General features: G+C 37.0%; 1 protein-coding gene across 3 annotated transcripts in view; it reads right to left on the bottom strand.

Annotated features, from left to right (window-relative positions):
• The window catches only part of CDH8 (cadherin 8), a 410,980-nt gene that overhangs the window by 188,336 nt on the left and 202,628 nt on the right, over window positions 1–20,016 (bottom strand). For all 3 annotated transcript variants that reach the window (XM_031658175.1, XM_031658177.1, XM_031658176.1), the window contains exons 5-7: window positions 12,714–12,881; window positions 8,663–8,850; window positions 5,158–5,411 (exon numbers count right to left, since the gene is read on the bottom strand). In XM_031658175.1, the coding sequence (XP_031514035.1) occupies window positions 5,158–5,411; window positions 8,663–8,850; window positions 12,714–12,881 (610 nt within the window). The remainder of the gene's footprint in view (window positions 1–5,157; window positions 5,412–8,662; window positions 8,851–12,713; window positions 12,882–20,016) is intronic.

Raw genomic sequence — 20,016 nt, 5'->3', positions numbered from 1 at the left:
CCATAGCAGATTTACATGAAAGAACTGACTTATTTTTAATACCTGTTCTGGGCTAGGAATGCTTACCTTAAATATAAATAATTTGCTGCATATAACAACTTTTCAGAGTGTCTGTCACAAAGTGTGGGCTCAGTAAACACCGACTGTCATCATCGTATTCCACTTTCAAGAATCCATAATCTAGAAGAGCATGCATAGGTATAGCGGCCAATGATAAGCAGAAACTTGTATTTAACCTCTCGTCCTGCTTCTACATGATATATCACCAAGTACAGGAAGCTTATCCTTTTTTAAGTTTCCTTCTTTATAAAACTGAAATCATACTGAGTATTTCTTGGTGTCATTTGTAAGAATTAAGTGAGATAATATATAATAGGAGCTTAGCATGGTGTTGGATTCATCAAATAAAAATAACATTGTTGTCCCCCTTACCTTGCCCATCACAATCTGGTTCACAGCCAAAGGTAATAAACCCATATCAGGTGGCTAGGCAGATGAGCAAAGATCACAGCATTTATACTCTGGTTAATTCCACAGATTTGGTTTATTTTTCTTCTTTCCTGATATTCAGTGAGGTCATTTAGAGAATGAGTAGTCAATTATTTCCATTATAATTGGTCCTACTCAGTCATCCTAAAGCTAAAGCTCATAGGCACAATTGGAGTTACAGAGATCACAAGGAAAAGAAAGGACTGTGGATTGCCAAGGCACCATCATAAGACCCAGGTGCACACCCCAGTTCCACTTCTAACTATTTGTGTGATACTGGGCAAGTTAGTTCTTTAATCCTCAGGTTTCACATCTCTTAAATAGGTGTAACTGAGACAGCCAAATGCCTAAATAGATAAAAGGTACCTGGAGAATCTCCGACCTGCCCCACCAGTGTTTACATCAGATGCTTTTGTGCAGATGAGGAAACTGCCCAGGGCTGTGTCTGAGTATGCCTATATGTGCACTGGGGGAAGAGGGCGGAGCCACGGGCAGGGGGAGAAGCCTGGCCTCTTCACTTCCCGTGTCGTGACCCCGGGGATTCAATCTGTGAGGTGGGGAAACTTTACCTGGGGATTTGAGAAATGGTCCATTGGCCATTCTCGGTTTTAAAGAAATTTTGCAAACTATAGACATACACAATGGCCCACATTTGGCTAAGAAAATTATATTTATTAATGGGCCAATGTTGAATGCAATGGGAGGAATATCCAAAAATATTTACTTTGGCATGAATTTCCTGAAAATATAGTGAAACTATGCAATGGTTTGCTTTGCTTTTTTTTTTCTTCTTCCTCTCTCTGTTTTGCTTTGGTTTTTTTTTTCTTCTTCCTCTCTCTGTTTGCCCAATAAAATCCTCTCCTACTCACCTTTCAACGTGTCCTCGTGCCTAAATTTTCCTGGTTATGTGACAAGAACCCAGCTTTAGCTGAACTGAGGAGCAAACTCCTGCAACATGATGACTAGAGGTGTTAGAGAATGAAATCAGTATATGTAGCACAATTCCTGACATATACTAAGCACTCACTAGTAACAACACCCATAGCAGAAGTGGGAAAAAAATTAGACTAAATGATATTAATTAGACTATTTAGCATATAACTGTCAAATAAAAAAAACAGAATTCTGCACACAGTCAGCCACCTAGGTGAATCTCTACTAAAATAAGTTTTAGGTTTTTAATTTGCTTTTAAGATGTGAAATTTATGGTGGCTTGCCTTTTATTAACTGGTAACACTACTAGCTACCACATATTTTATTTAATATTGTCACTTAATCATCTCATTAACACTGCAAGAAAGTTGATATTATCCCATACGGAGGAGAAAACTGAATTTCAGAGGATTCCAGGGACTAGTTCTCTGACTGGGAAGCAATAGTGATATGATTTCAACCTTAGTCTCCCTAAGTTCAAAATACGTCATCTTTTCAATAATTTACACACCTTTATTTTACATTACTGAAAGACATGGTATTGCAGAAAGTAGCAAGGAACTAATTAATGTTCCTACAAATGAGAGGGTAAGATGATGGATTTTTCTCTATGTCACTGTTCATTTTCCCCTCGAAAGGAATATACAGACATAAACATACAGATAGAGATATAGTATTAGGTATAAGAATTCAAAAATACATGTTATTTCTAGCTTGACAATGTGCTCTAAAAAGAAATTGAACTGCATGAGAAGCTGACCAACCAACAAATAACTGCATTTTTTAGCATGGCAGATGCTGGGATAAATGCCTACTTCTTGCTGGATAGCAAATTAAGCATTATCCTAAAAGATGGATACATTCTTGTCAGTGTATAAAATAGAACAGTCCTAAAGAGAAAATAATGCATAGCTATGTGTTACGCAGTAATTCCCTGAATATCCATGTCCTCTGGTTCTGTCTAAAAAGGTTAAATGGCTCCAAATCTGTCCACTAGACTCATAAGGAGCTACGCATTGCTCTGGCTAGTCAGGAAATTTAATTTTCTTCTGAAATTAACCAATTGTGCATAGAGAGAGGGAAGCTGCTCTCCAGATCCAACTGGGGTGGAGGTGGGGGCAGAGGACTGTAGAAATGCAGAACAGATGTTGAAAAATATGGTTTGTGATTCTTGAGTTCTCATCTCATGGAGCCAAGCCAGGTTTAATCAAAAATGTGTGGGCTCCCCCTTCTGAATGACACATCAAAGGCTGCTGTAAATGCTTTGAAACAGCATTCGTCCCTTCTTTGGGTAGAACCAGAGATGCGGAGGAACTAGCATTTGCCTGACATCTATCAGAAGCACAGATAGGCCTGTGTCATCAAATAGTGCTTTATCTGTCCATCTCTTCCTGGTCAAAACACTCTCAAATCCCCTTTAGCTTGTCTGAAAATGAAATGCTTCTAAGCTGGACAGTTATTTCTAAACAGCCTCAAGCTTCCTCTACACAAACTTTCCTACCAGTAACAGTAATAAAAGTAGCAATAGCAATAATAATAACTAGCAGCTACAATGAGAATCTTCGCTTGATTTCCTGTGAACTGGAATTAGTATCAGTAAATCTCCATTTTTACATCAGGACAATGAATAGATTATAAAATGTGCAGCCATATGTGGACAACTGTGCACCTGGATTTATAGCTAGCTCTGCCAATAAGATGCTACTTTTATTGTGGCATGAAAAGTTCCTCAAGCCTCATCTCTAGATGATTGAGATCATGTCTCTGCACAGCCAGTCCACTCCTACTGGTACCATGTATTCCGTGGTGGGAGCTTATATTATTGTGCTGATATTTGAACCCTTATTTTCCCTAAGGATCCTTGGCTTGGCAGACTCTGGAGCCCTTACATGCTCCTGGCTGACAAGAGTAGAAACCTTGTCAAATCAAGCACTAAAACTGGTTCTCTGATCAGTCTCTCAGTGGAACCGATCTCACTCACTTCCTTCACATTCTGTCTTCTGCTTGGGGATGTAAAGGATGTGGCAACGACTCCTTTTTGAGTTCCTTTCAGAGGTAATTGAGAAACATAAAAACAGGGCAGATTCATCCACTCCACAAATATCGTTTACCCCATTCATGTCAGCATTCCAGCATAAAGCCATTGCATAATTTCACGATATTTTCAGGAAATTCATGCCAAAGTAAATATTTTTGGATATTCCTCCCATTGCATTCAACACTGGCCCATTAATAGATACAATTTTCTTAACCAAATATGGGCCGTTGTGTATGTCTATAGTTTGTGAAATTTCTTTAAAACCGAGAATGGCCAATGGACCATTTCTCAAATCCCCAGGTAAAGTTTCATCTTCTTAGAGGTTAGACTCTTCTGCAGGAAACCTTCTTTGTATCCTTATTGGCTGCAGTCTTATTTGTTGTTCTGAATTTAGAAATGATTTGTACTTAAAAACAAAAAGTGCTGTTCTGGGTCTGTAAATAATTTTTGTACAAACTCAACTTATTTGGGGTGCTGACTGTTCTGCAAGGTTTTAATCTCAGCCTCAGAGTCTCAGCACCCTTGTGAGTAACAGGAATTTAATACTTTTTTTAAAAAATTGAATAAATAAACCTACAGATAACTCACTTTACCAGGGTTTCCCCAAATGAAGTAATTGGAAGCATATCTGCCCTAGTTATCTGTGACTTGTAAATTGAAAGGGTTTGGTATGAGCTGACATCTAACTCAGAAATTAACTGAACAATTCTTTAAAATTGTATTCCTCCATCTACTTCTCACTCTCTGTCTCCTTGATTTTGCAACAAATATTCGTAAGACAATATTTGAAATTCACATTCAAACACATCATTAGCAAACACTTCACCCTTGGAGATCAGCATAGAAGTTATAGATTTTCACTGTGCTTTCAGGAGAAAGCTATTTAGCTGGAGAACCTGTACTGTCATTTGGGTGACTGGAAAAAGAGAAAAAGGTGTGTACGGTACAACAGAAAAAAAAATCAAGCTGAGCTTCATTTCTAAAGCAAAGGCAGAAAAGCTTTAATAAAGAATTATTTCTCATCCTGGGGAAAAATTTTGAGCAGAAAAACTATAAACAAAAGGTATTTTTGAAATGCAGAGAAAGATTTTTATCTAGGAGACAACAAACCAGATATGCTGACCTATCACAAATGTCCAAGAAGTGATAAAAAGATAATTTCAAAGGCAAACACCAAATGCAGAAATAAGATAGGAGCCTCTTAATGCATTGACACAGTGGTCTCACACCTCTAAATTCTAATATATAATTCACCATAACTGTCAAAAGAGACAGAGGATACACTAGCAATGCTTCCCCAAAGCTAAACAAACAAACAAAAAAAACCACTAACAAACAAAAACATAAAAATGACAAGATCCACCCAAATGTATTGCAAACATTTGCAACTCCGCATTTTCATAGAGCTCTCTGAGAGCTGGAATAGCTGAATTCATCTTGATATTCCTGGCTCTGGGCTCTGTGTAGCACTTAGTAGGTACACATGCGCATGTACACACACCATACACACACACACACCATACACACACACACCATACACACACACACACACACACACAGAGTATGGGCTAACCAACATTATTTGGTGATGTGAGCATAGTCCCAAGGGCGGCCACACAGAAAGTACATGCAAAGGCATTTTGCACTGATCTGCTTGTCATTTGCAGTATCCAGTATTCCTTTTAAAAAACAAATACCTTATAGGACTGGAAGTGATATCAGGGTCACGAGCAGTCACTTGCCCAATCACGGAGTTCAGAGCAGCATTTTCATGAACTTCAAGCAGGTAAGTCGGTGAAGAGAAGACCGGAGGCTCATCAGCATCTTCAACGACGATTTTGACTGTTGCCGTGTCTTTAAAGGGTCCCCTGCCACTGAAACGTGGGTCAATATGGACATTGGCTGCCTCTACCTTTAGCGTATAGGATTTTTTGGTCTCAAAGTCCAGAGGCTGTTAAGAAATGACAAAGATAAATGCTTCTCACTAATGACCACAGCAGCAAGAACAAATGAGTATAATGCTGATGGATGAAAGTTATGTGCATTTAAACCCATTTGTGAGCCTTAATGGGATCACTCTCCAGTCCCCCAGATTCAACCTGTAAATTTTACGGGCATTTATTGGTATCTGTTTATTATACAAGCTCAGTGAATCTAATATCCTATTGTTTTGTTTTGTTTTGCTCATTTCACTTGGAATTCACAAAATATTCACAGTCATGAATTGTGCCATCAAAATTTCACTTCAGAGTCATAATAAAATTTTACTAGTGACAGCATGACCTGCATACTAATCAGCCACTTAATCGGGCCTCTGCTGGTGGCAGATAAGGCGACATCGAACACAATCTCTATCTGGGAGGAATATTTTATCATCTCTGCAACAGAGTGTGAAATGTAAAGAACTAGAAATAATCATTGTTTAGTCCAAGGAGACATTATAAAGCATAATTTAGCACTAATCCCCACAAAGAGTATTTTCTGATTTCACTTTAAAGCATTGCTACTCTACTGATCATGTGGTTAAAGTGAGGTTTATTATTTTTTAGGACATTCTTAGAGGCTCTCTATTATGAATTTATGCTATGAGGCAGGTGGGCATGTAAAGAAATATGTGCACCAATACATATGTATGTACTTGTGTTTATATTTAGAAGAAGAAATTATTCGAGCAGTATAAATAGATAACTGAATCTAATTGTGCCCCTACCAACCACTTAAAAGCAATTTGAAATTATCCCATTGCACCATTACTGACAATGTGTCTGACATTAATTCTTCATTTCCTAAAACTCTGAGAGACTTTGGTCGATGACCTAGGTAAGTAAAGCTAGGTAAAAAGAAGCCACCTTCAATAAGCCAGAAGCCCATGTGCATTAGCACCTTTATAGTCCAATTTTTGGTGAATCACAATACTTCAGATTTCAAGAATGCAAGTCTATCGACTTCAAAGTTGTATACTGTATACATTATTCAAAGTTGTATAATGTATACTGTTCAAAGAGACAGTATACATCTGCATTACACATTTCTCAAAAGAAATATAACTTTAAATAGGCAATGAAGATTTTTAAAAATAAGCTAGAAGACAAACTGGCACCAGTGAACTCTTTCAGAATTCCAGTACAAGCTTAATTGTATATTCTTATTTCAAACTATTGTGTTGGTTTTTACATTCGAATTCTGATCTAATGGGACTTGGCTCCTTTTTTCCCCCCATATTTTCTAGTAAACCAGGCAGGCACTCACTTTCCTATCTATTCTAAAATTACTAGGCACATGCATCCATGAATAGATCCTGCAACATCAGCATATTCACAATTTGCCAATCACCTTTACTGTAACAATTTTGCAATTTCAAATTCTTCGCAAACATTGTTAAGTATAACAAATTATGTTCTGCTTAATTCCAGCTCAACATAATGACGATGAACCCAGACACATTCTGGTGTCCCAAGAATTTTATTGGACAAAAAACAGGGCCTATAAATTGTAGGAATACAACTCCTTTGCACTGTTCTCTAGGGTAAAATACATGTTTTACTTGGTGTCAAGGTGTATAGTATATGCTTCGAAGTTTAGGACTAACAGCAAATAAAAATAAAGCAAATGGCTAATTGTTTCAGTTTATAACTGCACTTTATGGCCAAAAAATGGGAATAATAACAATAAAAATGACATTAGGAATCATTAGTCAAGGAAAATGTGACTCTGGGTTATTCAATAATTGACTCAAATATTATGCTATACTTTATTTCAAACATGGCTTTTTCAATGTTTTGTAGTTCTTAATGCTAAACTGAAACCAAGATTTTGGTAGAAAGATCGCGTTGCTCAGCAGAGAGTTAAAATAAATGTAGACATCTTTTTCAAAATTGATTTTTAAAAATATTTTTTATAAAAAAGAATATCCAGAAAACTTTCGGTTTTCATTGTTAAGACCTCTTCAGTGGGGGCGATTTTTAGAACAAGACCATTGGAAATAGGTCTCTGTGTGGCACGATGGGGATTCAGTAGTAACCTTACACTCATATCTACATGATGCTGATGAAGAAAGTGAAAAAAATTATTGACTTCCAATTGTGTGGTCCACCATCTATCTTATTTGAGAACAAGCAAATCCATTTAAAAACTAGTTTGATCTACTTCATGACAAAGGTTTGAAGAACAGTATTGAAGAAAATAATCAGGATGAGGATCAAAGAGTATTTTCCTTGCAAGTGCTTTGTGACTATAAAGTAAGGAACTATGTTCCACACATTTCTTATGAGTGTAGATTTTATGATGAGAAATATAAATGGAAAATGTCGTACAGAATTTTTCTACATCTACCATAAAAGCAAGAGATTGCTAACAAAAGCAGTCTCAAATTTTCCTACATTATTTATGCTTGTTATGGAGATGTTTCTTTCTTCAATGGTAGCTCCCTATCCAGAAGCAAGGGAAAGATGAGCTTCATTTCCCATGATGCTCAAACCTCTGAGCCATAGTTTGGAGTATGCAATGGTAGCAGGTTTGGCCCTGTCTTTCAGGCACTAGAGAAAGCCAGGATAACTGAACCAGGACAACTGAACCTGAATTTTTTTTTTTTTTTTTTTTTTTTTTTTTTTTTTTTTAACTTTCCATGAAAGCATAGCCTTCAATAAGGACTTGGGAAGTTTCAGTGTATTTGGGGAAGATATTTCAGGAAGCAAGAGTTCAAACATGAGGAGAGTTATATACAGAAAGACTAAAAGCCACTGAACTCGTCACCTCTGTGGGCAACTGAGGCCTGTTTTCACTGAGAATCCTTTTACAACCTTAAACAATATGACTCAGAATAGTTTCTTCGAACGATAGTAACTGTCCACCAATTTTTCTCCCCCTTTGGTTGAGGGCTGCCTTCACAGGATATTGACTTCCCCACACAGTTGAAGTGCCCTGTCTAAGGACTCAGTAAATTCCTGTGGTTATGGGTAATAGGTAAGTTGGAGGAGCAGTACTATTATGGTAGCTATTTACCAGACCTTTAGCAGAAATGTGAAGGGGGCCCAAGAGATAAGAGGTGCCAAAAGGACTGTACTAGTTATCTTGTCTTATTGCTCAATGCTAAACATCTACCAGCTCTACAATTCTGTCAGGAAGTCCATACAAGTACCTCAACTTTAAAACTCAAGTTTCAAAGAGGTATTTTGAAGATGAACAAAAGTTTCCTTAGCTTACTTTTCTTAGCCTTATAATGCCATCCTGGGCCTGGGCATCAGAAGTGATTTCAAAAAGTGCTGTTCCATCTCCATCAATGATGTCATATGATGACTGTGCATTTTCACCAATATCCTGATCATTGGCCTTCACCCTGCCTATTGCAGTGCCAAGAACCACATCTTCCGGTACTGAGAAGTGATACAGGCCTTTGAAAAGAGGAGAAAAATGAGCGTCACACAAATTCCAACCATTCATTCATTCATATGACAAATATCTTTTGGGCACCTCCTTTGTTCTGGTCATTCCTTTATTTATGCTACCAATAAAGTGATAGAAGAGACAGAAATATCCACTTCCATTGTGGAATGTTCAGTCTTTTAACTGAATCAGAGACAAACAGTTCCCAGAAGAAGGCATGATCCCTTTTCAAGACTCTTCTGAGATATGAAACTTACTCAACCATATGTTTACCAAGTGTATATTTGGAGCAGCTAAATCAAGGCTATTAGGGAATCTATGTGTGCATTTTTTTTCCTTTTTGCTGTATAATCACATTTACTGCCCATGGGGATATTCTTTGTTGCCAACATAAAATATTAAGCTAATTTCAGCACAGAAAGATGCAATGTGTAACACACTGGAAGTCACTTTTGAATGTACCTTTATATTTACAGACTTTTAGACCATTTTTGATAAAATTCAATTACTGAACTTTTGCTGTGCCCTGCAGCAAGCTGTTCAGACACATGAAACACTCCTCTTGTTGCTGAAGTTCTCATTGCTCTAAAGACAAAAATCCTGCCTTCAACACTTCCTAGGCAAAATACAATCAAGTGTATCTTCACTCTCATATTGGGGCAATAAAGTGTGTCTAATTAGTGGCATTAGTCCATTTTTAACTCAAGTCACTTTAGTTGTTATACTGCTGTCACTCACTTTCATTGGTGTAGAGGAAGCTGTTAGTGTCCCAACCATAACCCCTGGCCATTACTACTGTAGTGTACACCTGTCTTACATCTAACTGCCACTCCTGCATTTCTTTGCCTGAGGGTTATTTCTGGCCTTCAGAACCCATTTTGCCCACTGAATGTCAGGCCAGAAATGCCAGAAAAGTAATGCTTCCTGCAGAAGCAGCCCTCAAAGACTCACAGGAGTTAGTATATAAAATTCTAGGTCTCTCCATTCTGTGGCAGGATAACTTTGAGTTTTTTCTTTTCTTTTCTTTCTTTACAATGGTCCAGAGTTTCTCCAATGGGATACAGTTCCAGTAACCCACAGTAGTAGCTGGCTCAATAATGCACCTTTTTTTGTGTGTGTGGCTATTTCTCTCTCTCTCTCTGTGTGTCCTTTCTTCATTGGTATTTCTTGGTCCTATCTCCAAGTTAAACTCACAATCAAATTCTTGTCTCAGTGTCTGCTTCTGGGGAATCCAAACTCAAAAAGCCAAAAAGTTTTAGGCCCCTGGCAACCACAACGAGGGAAAATTAAACATTCAATGACCTAAAAACCCAAAAGGAAAAATCAAATCTGGAGAACATTACCTAATTCTCGTTTGAGCTCAAATCCACTGAGTCCCTCGGATAAACTAAGGCTCATTATACTCAACATTAACAGTAAGGTTTCTTCTAGCCCTAACACCCCTTTACTTAACAATGGGATAAAAACATCTCTCTTAGAATCATGAAGTTATAGGACTGGGGATTAAAACATTTTCCAAATAGTTTTGCCATAAGGTAGGCACTGAAAATCCTCACTTCAAGCAAAGTCTCCCAGTTTTCTTATAATTGGTGTAATGATTCCATTTTCCACAAACTTTATATTCCAGGTAAGGTTTGAGATGATCTCTTTCGGTATGCTTATTAAATAAATACGACAGCCAGGGGCCATGCCGTGCTGCTAGTCCTACATGGGGAGTCTTGGGAAGCCAAACAAATGGAACATTCCTTTATCCACTCCTATTCTGTGCCTGCTCCTCATCTCTATCAGTGTGATCATACTTAATAGTTATTATCTCTAAGAAAAGGCACATGTTTGAAATTGATCTGCCACTATTGGATTGAATAATCATTTTCTTATAAAGAAATATGGCATCTTGCTGTATTCACTGTAATGCAATTGCAAAGGCAAAAAAAGTGAGGGAAAGATGAGAAGAAATGGTGTTCTCCATTTCAATAATTTTATTTAAAAGAGTTGCATTGTTATCTGATTTATGAATTGCCAGATGTAAAAATTCTAAAATTCTTAATGAAAATGCGTCTCCTCTACTCTTTCTAGCTTGGAATTTCTTCAGATAAATCATCAAAGATACCTCAAATGTGTCATTTTCAAGCTCCACACACATCTCTCTCTCTCACTCTCCCCTCTCTCTCCCCACACCCACCTTCCCTCCTTCATCTCTTTAAAAACCAGATTTCCTATGGTATTTTCTATACCAACAAATAGAACCAGCATGCATCTAATCTCTCATGTTAGAAATATGATCATCCATCTTCCTCAACTGAAAATGTAATCTATCCTTAGACTTTTGTCCTCTCTAACCCAACGGTGCATCACACCCACCCACTTTTCTGTGCATCCAACACAACCACCCTTGCTTGCCAGGGCTACCGTCACCTTTTATGTGAATGATTGCAAATAACTCTTTAACTGGCTGCAAAGCAGAGAAGACAATGAAGGAAGGCCAGATTTAATTTCTTTCCAATTTCCCTGGAACCAGAGTCTATCACTCAAGCTGCAATTTAAAATCTTTAAATAGTCTCCTAATGATCTTAGGATAAAGGTTCTCATACTTAAAATGGCCTTCAAATCCAAGTATGGCTAATTTCTGTCTAATCTAACTCTCCAGACTCTTGCTGCAGCACTTTCCCTGGCACCCTCTGCTCCAGCTGCAGTGAAATTATTTCCATTCCCATACATGGCTATACACCATCCTTCCACAGGGCTTCTTTTGTTTTATTATTGACTATATTTAAGGTGTACACTATGATGTTTTGATAAAAGAAACCACTGCCTTGGAAAGATGTCTGCACTTTCATGTTCATTCCAGGATTCTTCAGAATAGCAAAGAAATGGACATTACCCAAGTATCTACTGACAGATGAATGGCTAAAGAAGTTGTGGCGTGTGTTTATATAATGAAACATCATTCAGCCTTTAAAAAGGAGATCCTGTCATTTGCAACAACGTGGATGAACCTAGAGGTATTATGTTAAGCGAAATAAGTCAGATCAAAGGGAAAAAAAGTCCTGCCTGATCTTACTTATATGTGGAATCTTAAAATAACAATAATAATAATAATAAGTATGTAGACACAGGGCTTTTGAACATCCTTTTTAGCTGCACTATTCATCCTCCCTCCCATGGCTTCACCCTGTTCCAACTCATGGTATTCACTTTTTCATATCTCAATTCAAGAGTCCCCATATCAGAAAGGCCTTACCAAATCATGTCTCTGTCATATTACTTGAATAAATGCTCAGAAGAAAGTGTTCAATGAGAGTACAATAAAGTTGCCAAATAATGATTGTCTCCCTGATTCTTTCATGTTGGCTGTCTAGAATGTATGCTGTTGAAATTTCCAAGGGAGAGCATGGCTTTAGCAGGGAAGAGTGGAGTCTTACTGATGTCCTCCCAGTTGCAGGAAGAAGGAGTGTACGTTTTGCAGCAAGCTTACTGCATATTTGTTTTCCCTACCTTGGGCACTAGATATTTGATTTCCTTCATAAAACAATGGGGCTAAACAGAGCAATATCTGAGCTTCATTTTCATCATCCTCTCAAGCTTTCATAAAGAGAGATAGTGTGCAAAAGAGAAAGGAGTGCACAGCTTGCAGTCAGACATACTGGTTCTAATTCTTACTTACTACATGCTTGATGTTTGGAAATGTTATCAACTGCTTTGTAATCTGTAAAATGGGAATAAGTTTAGTACCAAAATCATGCCATACCTGGCACATAATAAGCCACTCAATAGTTGCTGTCAGGTTTTAAAATACGACTAAAAATTATAATATAAATTCCAATGGAAACATCATACCAAGATTCTCATCCAGTGCAGGAAATTAACTTACTCTGTGCAAATTTTGGAGGATTGTCATTAACATCAGTAAGAGTCACTGTAAGTGTCGTGGTCCCAGACAGGCCACCAGAGTGTCCACCCATATCTTTGGCTTGGATAACAACCAGGTACTCCTCCTTGGCTTCTCTGTCCATGTTGGGAAGGGCAGTTTTTATAATAGCTGAGGGGGAAAATGGAAGAATGGCTTTCAGTCAGAGAGCTAAATAAAAAACGAAAGTATTAATCTCACACACGCACATACAGAAACACACAAGCATACACCAAGTCCCTACTCAGATAATTTTCTGTGTTCTTCTGACATTTGATTTGTGTGTGCCTGTTATATCAATGAGAAAGATTGTGGTCATAGACATTTACAGATAATTTGCAAAAATGTGTTTTATAATGTATAAAAAAGAACTTGCAAAAATATGTATTAGAAAATAAACTGAATGACATCCCTTGTCTACCAAATTATAAAGCACATCAGAACACAGTCTTGTCCACCCCAGAAAACCCTGGAAGTGAAAGAATCCTCCAATTTATCACAGATCCCAATTCCCCTAAAAGAGGAGTAAACACACAAATAGCTTGAAGGCTATGAGGTCAAAGATAAATTATTCTGAAGTTCACAAATACATTAGAGAGATGAAATAAATAAATGCATCATTAGAATCAACTCAGATGAATAAAATAACAATCAGAATTAAAATAGTCAAGTGTCTTAAGTTCTAATCTACTGTTCAACTATATTTATATTTTAATTGTTTAGATACATCTTCTCTTTGTAAAAGTGTAGCAAATAGTTTAGAAAAATAGGAAGATTTAGGAAAAGGTGAATACAATATAAAATTACATAAAATACAATAAAATAATCACTGCTCAAATCTTAATATTTTTTCTTCTGATACATATTCAGGGTTTCATGTGGGCTTGTCTGTTTGTTTCACTGGTAATTTAATACCCTTGTTAAAGATCGAAAATTTGCTTAGATCCTCCTGAAGTTATTTTGAAAATCAAAAATCCTTATTTAGCTCTCTCTCTCTACCTCCACATAGTTTTTTCATAGATAATGCTGACATTTTGAGGTGCAAAATTACAAGGCCATGATATGTACACACACAGAAATGTGTGTATAAACATTTAACCACAGACATGATCTTAATATAGGCAGCATTCTGAGACTTTCTTTTTTCACAGGAGATGTTTTTTAAAAACTTCCTCATCACTGGGTAGAAGTTCACCTCATTACTTCCTACAGTTGCATAATTTTTCATTGTACAATATACTATACGTGGTTAAGGCATTCTCATATTGATAAATGTTGTAGGTATTTCATATTTTCCCATGTCACACAACTGACAGATATATTCGTATGATAATATTGTATTTTTAAATTTCCTGCATGTTTACTTAACTCTATGTCATAAGATGCCCCTTACCCATATTGCTAAATGTCCATAATAAAACTTGTTTTGACTAGTCCAGAATACTTCTATTGAATTGATGTGTGTTACATTTCTGGTCAAGGTAAAAGGAAGACGTCCAGATTAAAGATAATTTAACCCCTTCACTTCTAACCCAGGGGCACCATACATGTTCAATTCAAATTAAAGCTGAGCCATTGCCTTGGCCACTTCCGAAGTTGTAATTCTTTTTCTTTAAATTCATATGGTTTTTAAAAATCATCTGTCTGTAAAAGCATTGCAAGGAGTTCAAGTCCCTGAATCATTTGAGTAGCAAATGAGTCCCAAGAGTGACCACAGAAATACAATGCACCTACACAGGGAGCAGGCTCTGGGGAGAACTGCGAGTTCTTATACACTTTATTAGACTCTGACACAATTTAATAATAGGGCTTCCCATTCAGGGAGCACTGAATTAGATAACCTTGCTTATTTGCAAACATTTGTAATACTATGATGATATTTTTCAATGCAATGCTTTGTTTCAGGATTTGATCACATCATAATGTAACTCATAGATCATACCTATATAATTAAAAATAAAAACAGAAAGAAAAGTAGAAATATGTCAACCATTCAGATTTAGATCACTGTGAGGCATTTTTGAGAAGAAAACAAACAGATAAGCAAAACACAGCAACAAAGATAACAAACCTCATTATATTAGCATGTTGAGATACCAAGATAGCTACTCTGCTATGAATATACATTTTTATAACCTAGAATATTTTCATTAGGGCTCAGATTTTCAGTAAAGAAGATAAGAACATTGTTTTCCTCCCGTGACATTTACATGAATGCTTGTACCACCACATTCTAAGGTCATCACTGATTATGTCACCCATTGGACTTTGGAATTTGACATGGAGCTTCTAACAATCAGAGCAAAATAATGCCATTCTCCAAGGAAGGCAGCAATATTTTTCAAGAAAGTTGATGAGGTGAGGTCTATGCATGAGACTTTTCAGGTTACCTGCGTGAAAGAACTCCTACAACTTCTCCAAGTCAAAAAAAGATTGGTATGTATTATTCTCATCATTTCTTTTATATGTTGTGAAAGTGAAAATGTAAAATAAAACAAAACTGTGATGTCTCTCAGGCATTTGGAATTAAAATAGTTTTTTTACTTACTTGGAAATAACACCTTTGGGTTAGTGTCGACGAGTTAGATCAGAATATGAGTGAAGCATCGCAGTGGAGAATCTTGTTTATCAAATAGGACAAGAAATGCTGCATGGGACTTCAACAATTGCAAAAGTCTTTTTACCCTCCCGCATTGAGGTAAGCAGCTTCATGCTACCTAAGATGCATATACAGTTGACTCTTGAACAACACGGGGGGTTAGGGGCACTGACTCCACATGCAGTTGAAAATCCGTATGTCACTTTTGACTCCCCCAAAACTGAACTGCTAATAAGCTACTATTGACCACAAACCTTTCTGATAACACAGTCAATTAACATATAAATAGAATATTGAAGAGGCTTGTGAACCGGAACAACTCCGTCTTGAATAGGGGCTAGGTAAAATAAAGCTGAGACCTTCTGAGCTGCATTCCCAGACAGTTAAGGCATTCTAATTTACAGGATGAGATAGGAAGCCAGAACAAGATACAGATCATAAAGACCTTGCTGATAAAACAGGTTGGAGTAAAGAAACTGGCCCAAACCCACCAAAACCAAGATAGCGACAAGATGACCTCTGGTCGTCCTTACTGCTACACTCCCACCAGCACCATGACAGTTTACAAATGCCACATCAATTTCAGGAAGTTACTCTATATGGTCTAAAAAAAGGGGAAGCATGAATAATCCGACCATTGCTCAGCATATCATCAAGAAATAAACATAAACATGGGCAACTAACAACCCCAGGACTGCTCTGTCTAAGGAATAGCCATTCTTTTATTCCTTTATTTTCTTAATAAACTTGCTTTCACTATTCTACAGACTTGCCCTTATTTCTTTCTTGCACGACATCCAAGAACCCTCTTTCCGGTAATAATAGTATCTACACACATTTTATGCATTCATGATATTCATTTTTCTTAATGTTTTTAACATTCTAGGCTACCTAGTTCATCTGTCAATTTTTCCAAATTGTTGAAAATCTCAGAAAAATTTACAAAATATTTATTGAAAAAAATGTACATGTAAGTAGAACCTCACAGTTTAAACCTGTGTTGTTCAAGGGTCAACCAAATATTTTCAAGTTTGATTCCTCTTATCAATGTTCCCCTCCTAATTGAAATCAAGCAGGTTTGCATTTTTTATCTTAGTCTTAAGCTTACCAACTTTGTGACCATGAATAAATTATTAAACTCATCAAAACTCCATATCCTCTCAAACAGAGATAATAACCAGCTTCTCATTGTGGATATTCCAAGATGATGTGAGATAATTCAGGCCAAGTTCTTGGTACACAGTAGTTACCCAAACATACTGTTTCCCTTCCCCAGGCAGACTTTTTCATGTTTATGTGGATGATGGTAAGAGTACAGAATATTCTACAATTGCTCCTACAAGTCCACTGCCCAGCCCTATCCACCCAGTGTTGGCATGGAAGGGTAGCCTTAGTAGATTGCCTCAATTAATTTCCTTACTCTCTGGCTTTTTGTTAGACTCCACCAACACACATTAACCTGGGAGGTTGTGCAAATGACTCCCCCAAAGACACCTACAAAGTCTTTATTCCTGTATTTGGCCACTCAGGTTATTATTTAGAGATATCGTTAAAGTAAAATTCTATCTAGTGTCCAATAACTGCCACCTTCCTTTGCTCCTTAAGATCTAGGAGTCTTGATGGTACTTCTATTGCTAGCATCTGGTGCTGCATTCTTCCATGAAGGTCTCTCTTAACCAGGCCATACCTTTGTCAACAGTCCCTTTGTTAAATTCTCCTCAATTGCCTCTTTCCTGACAAGATCCTAAAATATGTGGCTACAAAACTGGGACTCTGTCCAAGTACCAAACATTTTGCCCACATGTTACTCTTACACAGACATCTATAGTTCAAAAGTACTTCAATGTAATAATGTACTAAGGTCCAGATCCGCTCCTTAAGAAGGCAGGGCAGATTGTTTTCTTACCTGTAAAATGAGAGCAATACCTATTCATTCAAGTGAGTTGCTCAAGATGGCCCCACTGGGAGGCTGCACCTCTGAGAGTCTTTGCATCTCCTCTTTTCTTCTACAACATTGGGAGTAGGTTTTCTGATTTCTAAGGCGAGTAGGGAGTCTCTCCAAGGTTTCTTTAGAACATGCAGCACAGTTAATTGGCTTCAGTTCAAACTGAATAATGAACAGCTCTTGCTTTCCTGAGTCCACTGCCTCTAGTCTCAACCCCACGACTAGCAGAAACTCATTAAAAAATCCAAGACAGAATTTTTGGAACCCTTTTTATGCTATTTTGTAGCTGTAAAGGCAGAATAGGGGAAACCACAATTGCCCTGGATCCTCTTATTTTTCTCTTTGTGTTGGGCTTATCTACACATATTACTTAACTTTACTATTCCTATTCACAATGTATTTCACTTCCATAGATAATTCAAGATATTGACAAGCTTCTAAAATAGAAGATGAAAACAGCCTTACTATTCCCTTCTACTTCTTTTCTCCTGCTTTGGCTAACATATCTCCCAAGCACTAGCAGCTTCACGCTGTTTCTTTTAAGGAAAGAAATGTGTTTGACGAGAAACTCTGTGTCCAATAAAACAAATTCGTGAGTAAACAAAATTATGGACAACAGATAACTCCTCTATTTTGAAAATCATTGTTTGGTATGAAACACCACCTAATACAGAGCACAAAATATAGTAATTAGGCAAGACTGTTTTCAAATTTGAGAAGGATTTAAATTCTCAGATTTGAGAAGTTAAAAAATTTGAACTGTGAATGCTAAAAAATGACTTAAATCTTCAATAAAACGGCATTTCTTAACCATTTTCAACTTTTATTCTAAAAAGCCAGAGAGAAGATTCTGACTCACTATTTGCCAAAATAAACTCATTTAAAGCAAATTTTGATGGTGCTACTTTATTAACGTCCCATTGCCCAAGACATAAACTGTGTCTGTCTTTTTTCATAAATGGTCAAGCAGGAGTAGTGTCCATGTCCCTAGCATGCTTATGGTCACACATTGTCAACACTCAGCAACATGTTCAGAAGCTCGCAAAAGTTTAAGCTTCCATTACACCAATGTGGTGACAAGTTAGGGGTTTCAAGTTTGGGAGAAGCCATACAATAAAATGCTTTCTTTTGAAGCAATTAGTAAAATTCTTGATGTGGATATTTGATAAATAACCTCACAATAACTTAGAAAACAACTTAGATCATTTTTTCCAGCATAGAAATTCAAGGATAAGACTGTTGAGTTGATAAAATTATCTGATCACATCTTTTATTTTTGACTTTTATAAATTTCCAACAGTAATGGTTCTAGGATTTAGATTTAGACCCTTTCATAATCAGCTAGCCTTGGACTAACAAGAGAACATCCCTCGGACAAACTTTTTTCCTTGAAAATGGGGGGTTATAACATTTTGTAATTTTGAAAAGGAAAAATCACACTTGGTGTTCAGGGGTACCCAGCCCTCCTGGAGTCTCAGTAGCTTAAGCTGCATAGCATTTCCAGATGAGGGAATGCAAACGATTATACATTAGAAGTTTCCCTGGAATTTCATTTTGAAAATTCAAGCAAATAAGAGAATTCAACTAATGAGAACCCTCCATTCTCCAGGAAGTTAATTCAATGGAAATTTGAACCTGGCACTGGGGAGTAGAAGAAGATTAGGGGGTGAATTCTAGTAGAAGAATTACGAGGAAAAGGAGGATCATCTTGTTTGAAACCAACATTCATTACCTTGCTGTGAACAGACTGATGTGTTTGATTCTCCTGTATTTAAGACATGATTTTATCTTTATGTTATTCAATCAAATAGAGATTTTCCTGGTTCAGGAGTTTAAGAATTTAAATCCTAGACTGGCCTAAGTTCCTCTCAGTGCTCAACAGCTGTTTCTTATGTCTCATCATCCAGGGAGTACTTCTGATTAGAATCCAGCTTCAGTCATCTCAAAAACATTAAACTTGTGTGTGTGTTCTTTTTTCTTCCCATTGTCTTTGGCGTTATCATTTGAGAAGCATTTTGTATCCGTCACGAAGATTTCTTTTTATAATTTCTGTGATATCACCAGATTGAGAGGCTTCACAAGAAAGGCAAGGGGATGCTGATTGACTCTTTTGTCATTTTGAAGGCTGATTACTGTAATTCACTCTTCACGGGTCTCCCAGATTGTGCTGTTCAAAGATTGCAGTTGATATAAAATGCTGTGCTAGACTCCTCTTTTGAATAAGACTTGTTGAACACATTATCCTAGTTATGAAACCACTAGCTTTGTTATCCCCAAAAACCCTTTCCAGTTCAATATGCAATTATCATTTTATTATCTGTGAAAAGGGGTCTTTTACTTATGAGGTTAAGTGATGAAAGGTTGTAAGAGACAATTCTTTTATAAGTGGGGGGGTCATGTACTGCACCCACACTTTCTGCTAGCTATGTGATTTATACTACATGCTACCAGTTATGAAGAATAAAGTATATATAACCAGACATTCTTCCACACACGCCCACCTTACCACTGAATAACAGAATCACAACAATGTCAAACTTGCACAGATATACTGCAAAGGAAAAAATGCAACACTTAGATAAACACATTAGAAAATAATTCGGACTCCATAAGGCTCAAAGAAAACAGCATTTCCCTTTCTTTGCGACTAATAATTTATGATTTAGATAGATAAGGGAGATATTATAGAGGAAGACAGATAGATGGATAGATAGATAGATAGA

This window comes from Papio anubis, chromosome 18, assembly GCF_008728515.1.
Source record: "Papio anubis isolate 15944 chromosome 18, Panubis1.0, whole genome shotgun sequence".
NCBI classification, from domain to species: domain Eukaryota; kingdom Metazoa; phylum Chordata; class Mammalia; order Primates; family Cercopithecidae; genus Papio; species Papio anubis.
Note: the sequence above shows the minus strand (reverse complement) of the source record. Positions and strands in the feature narration are given on the sequence as shown.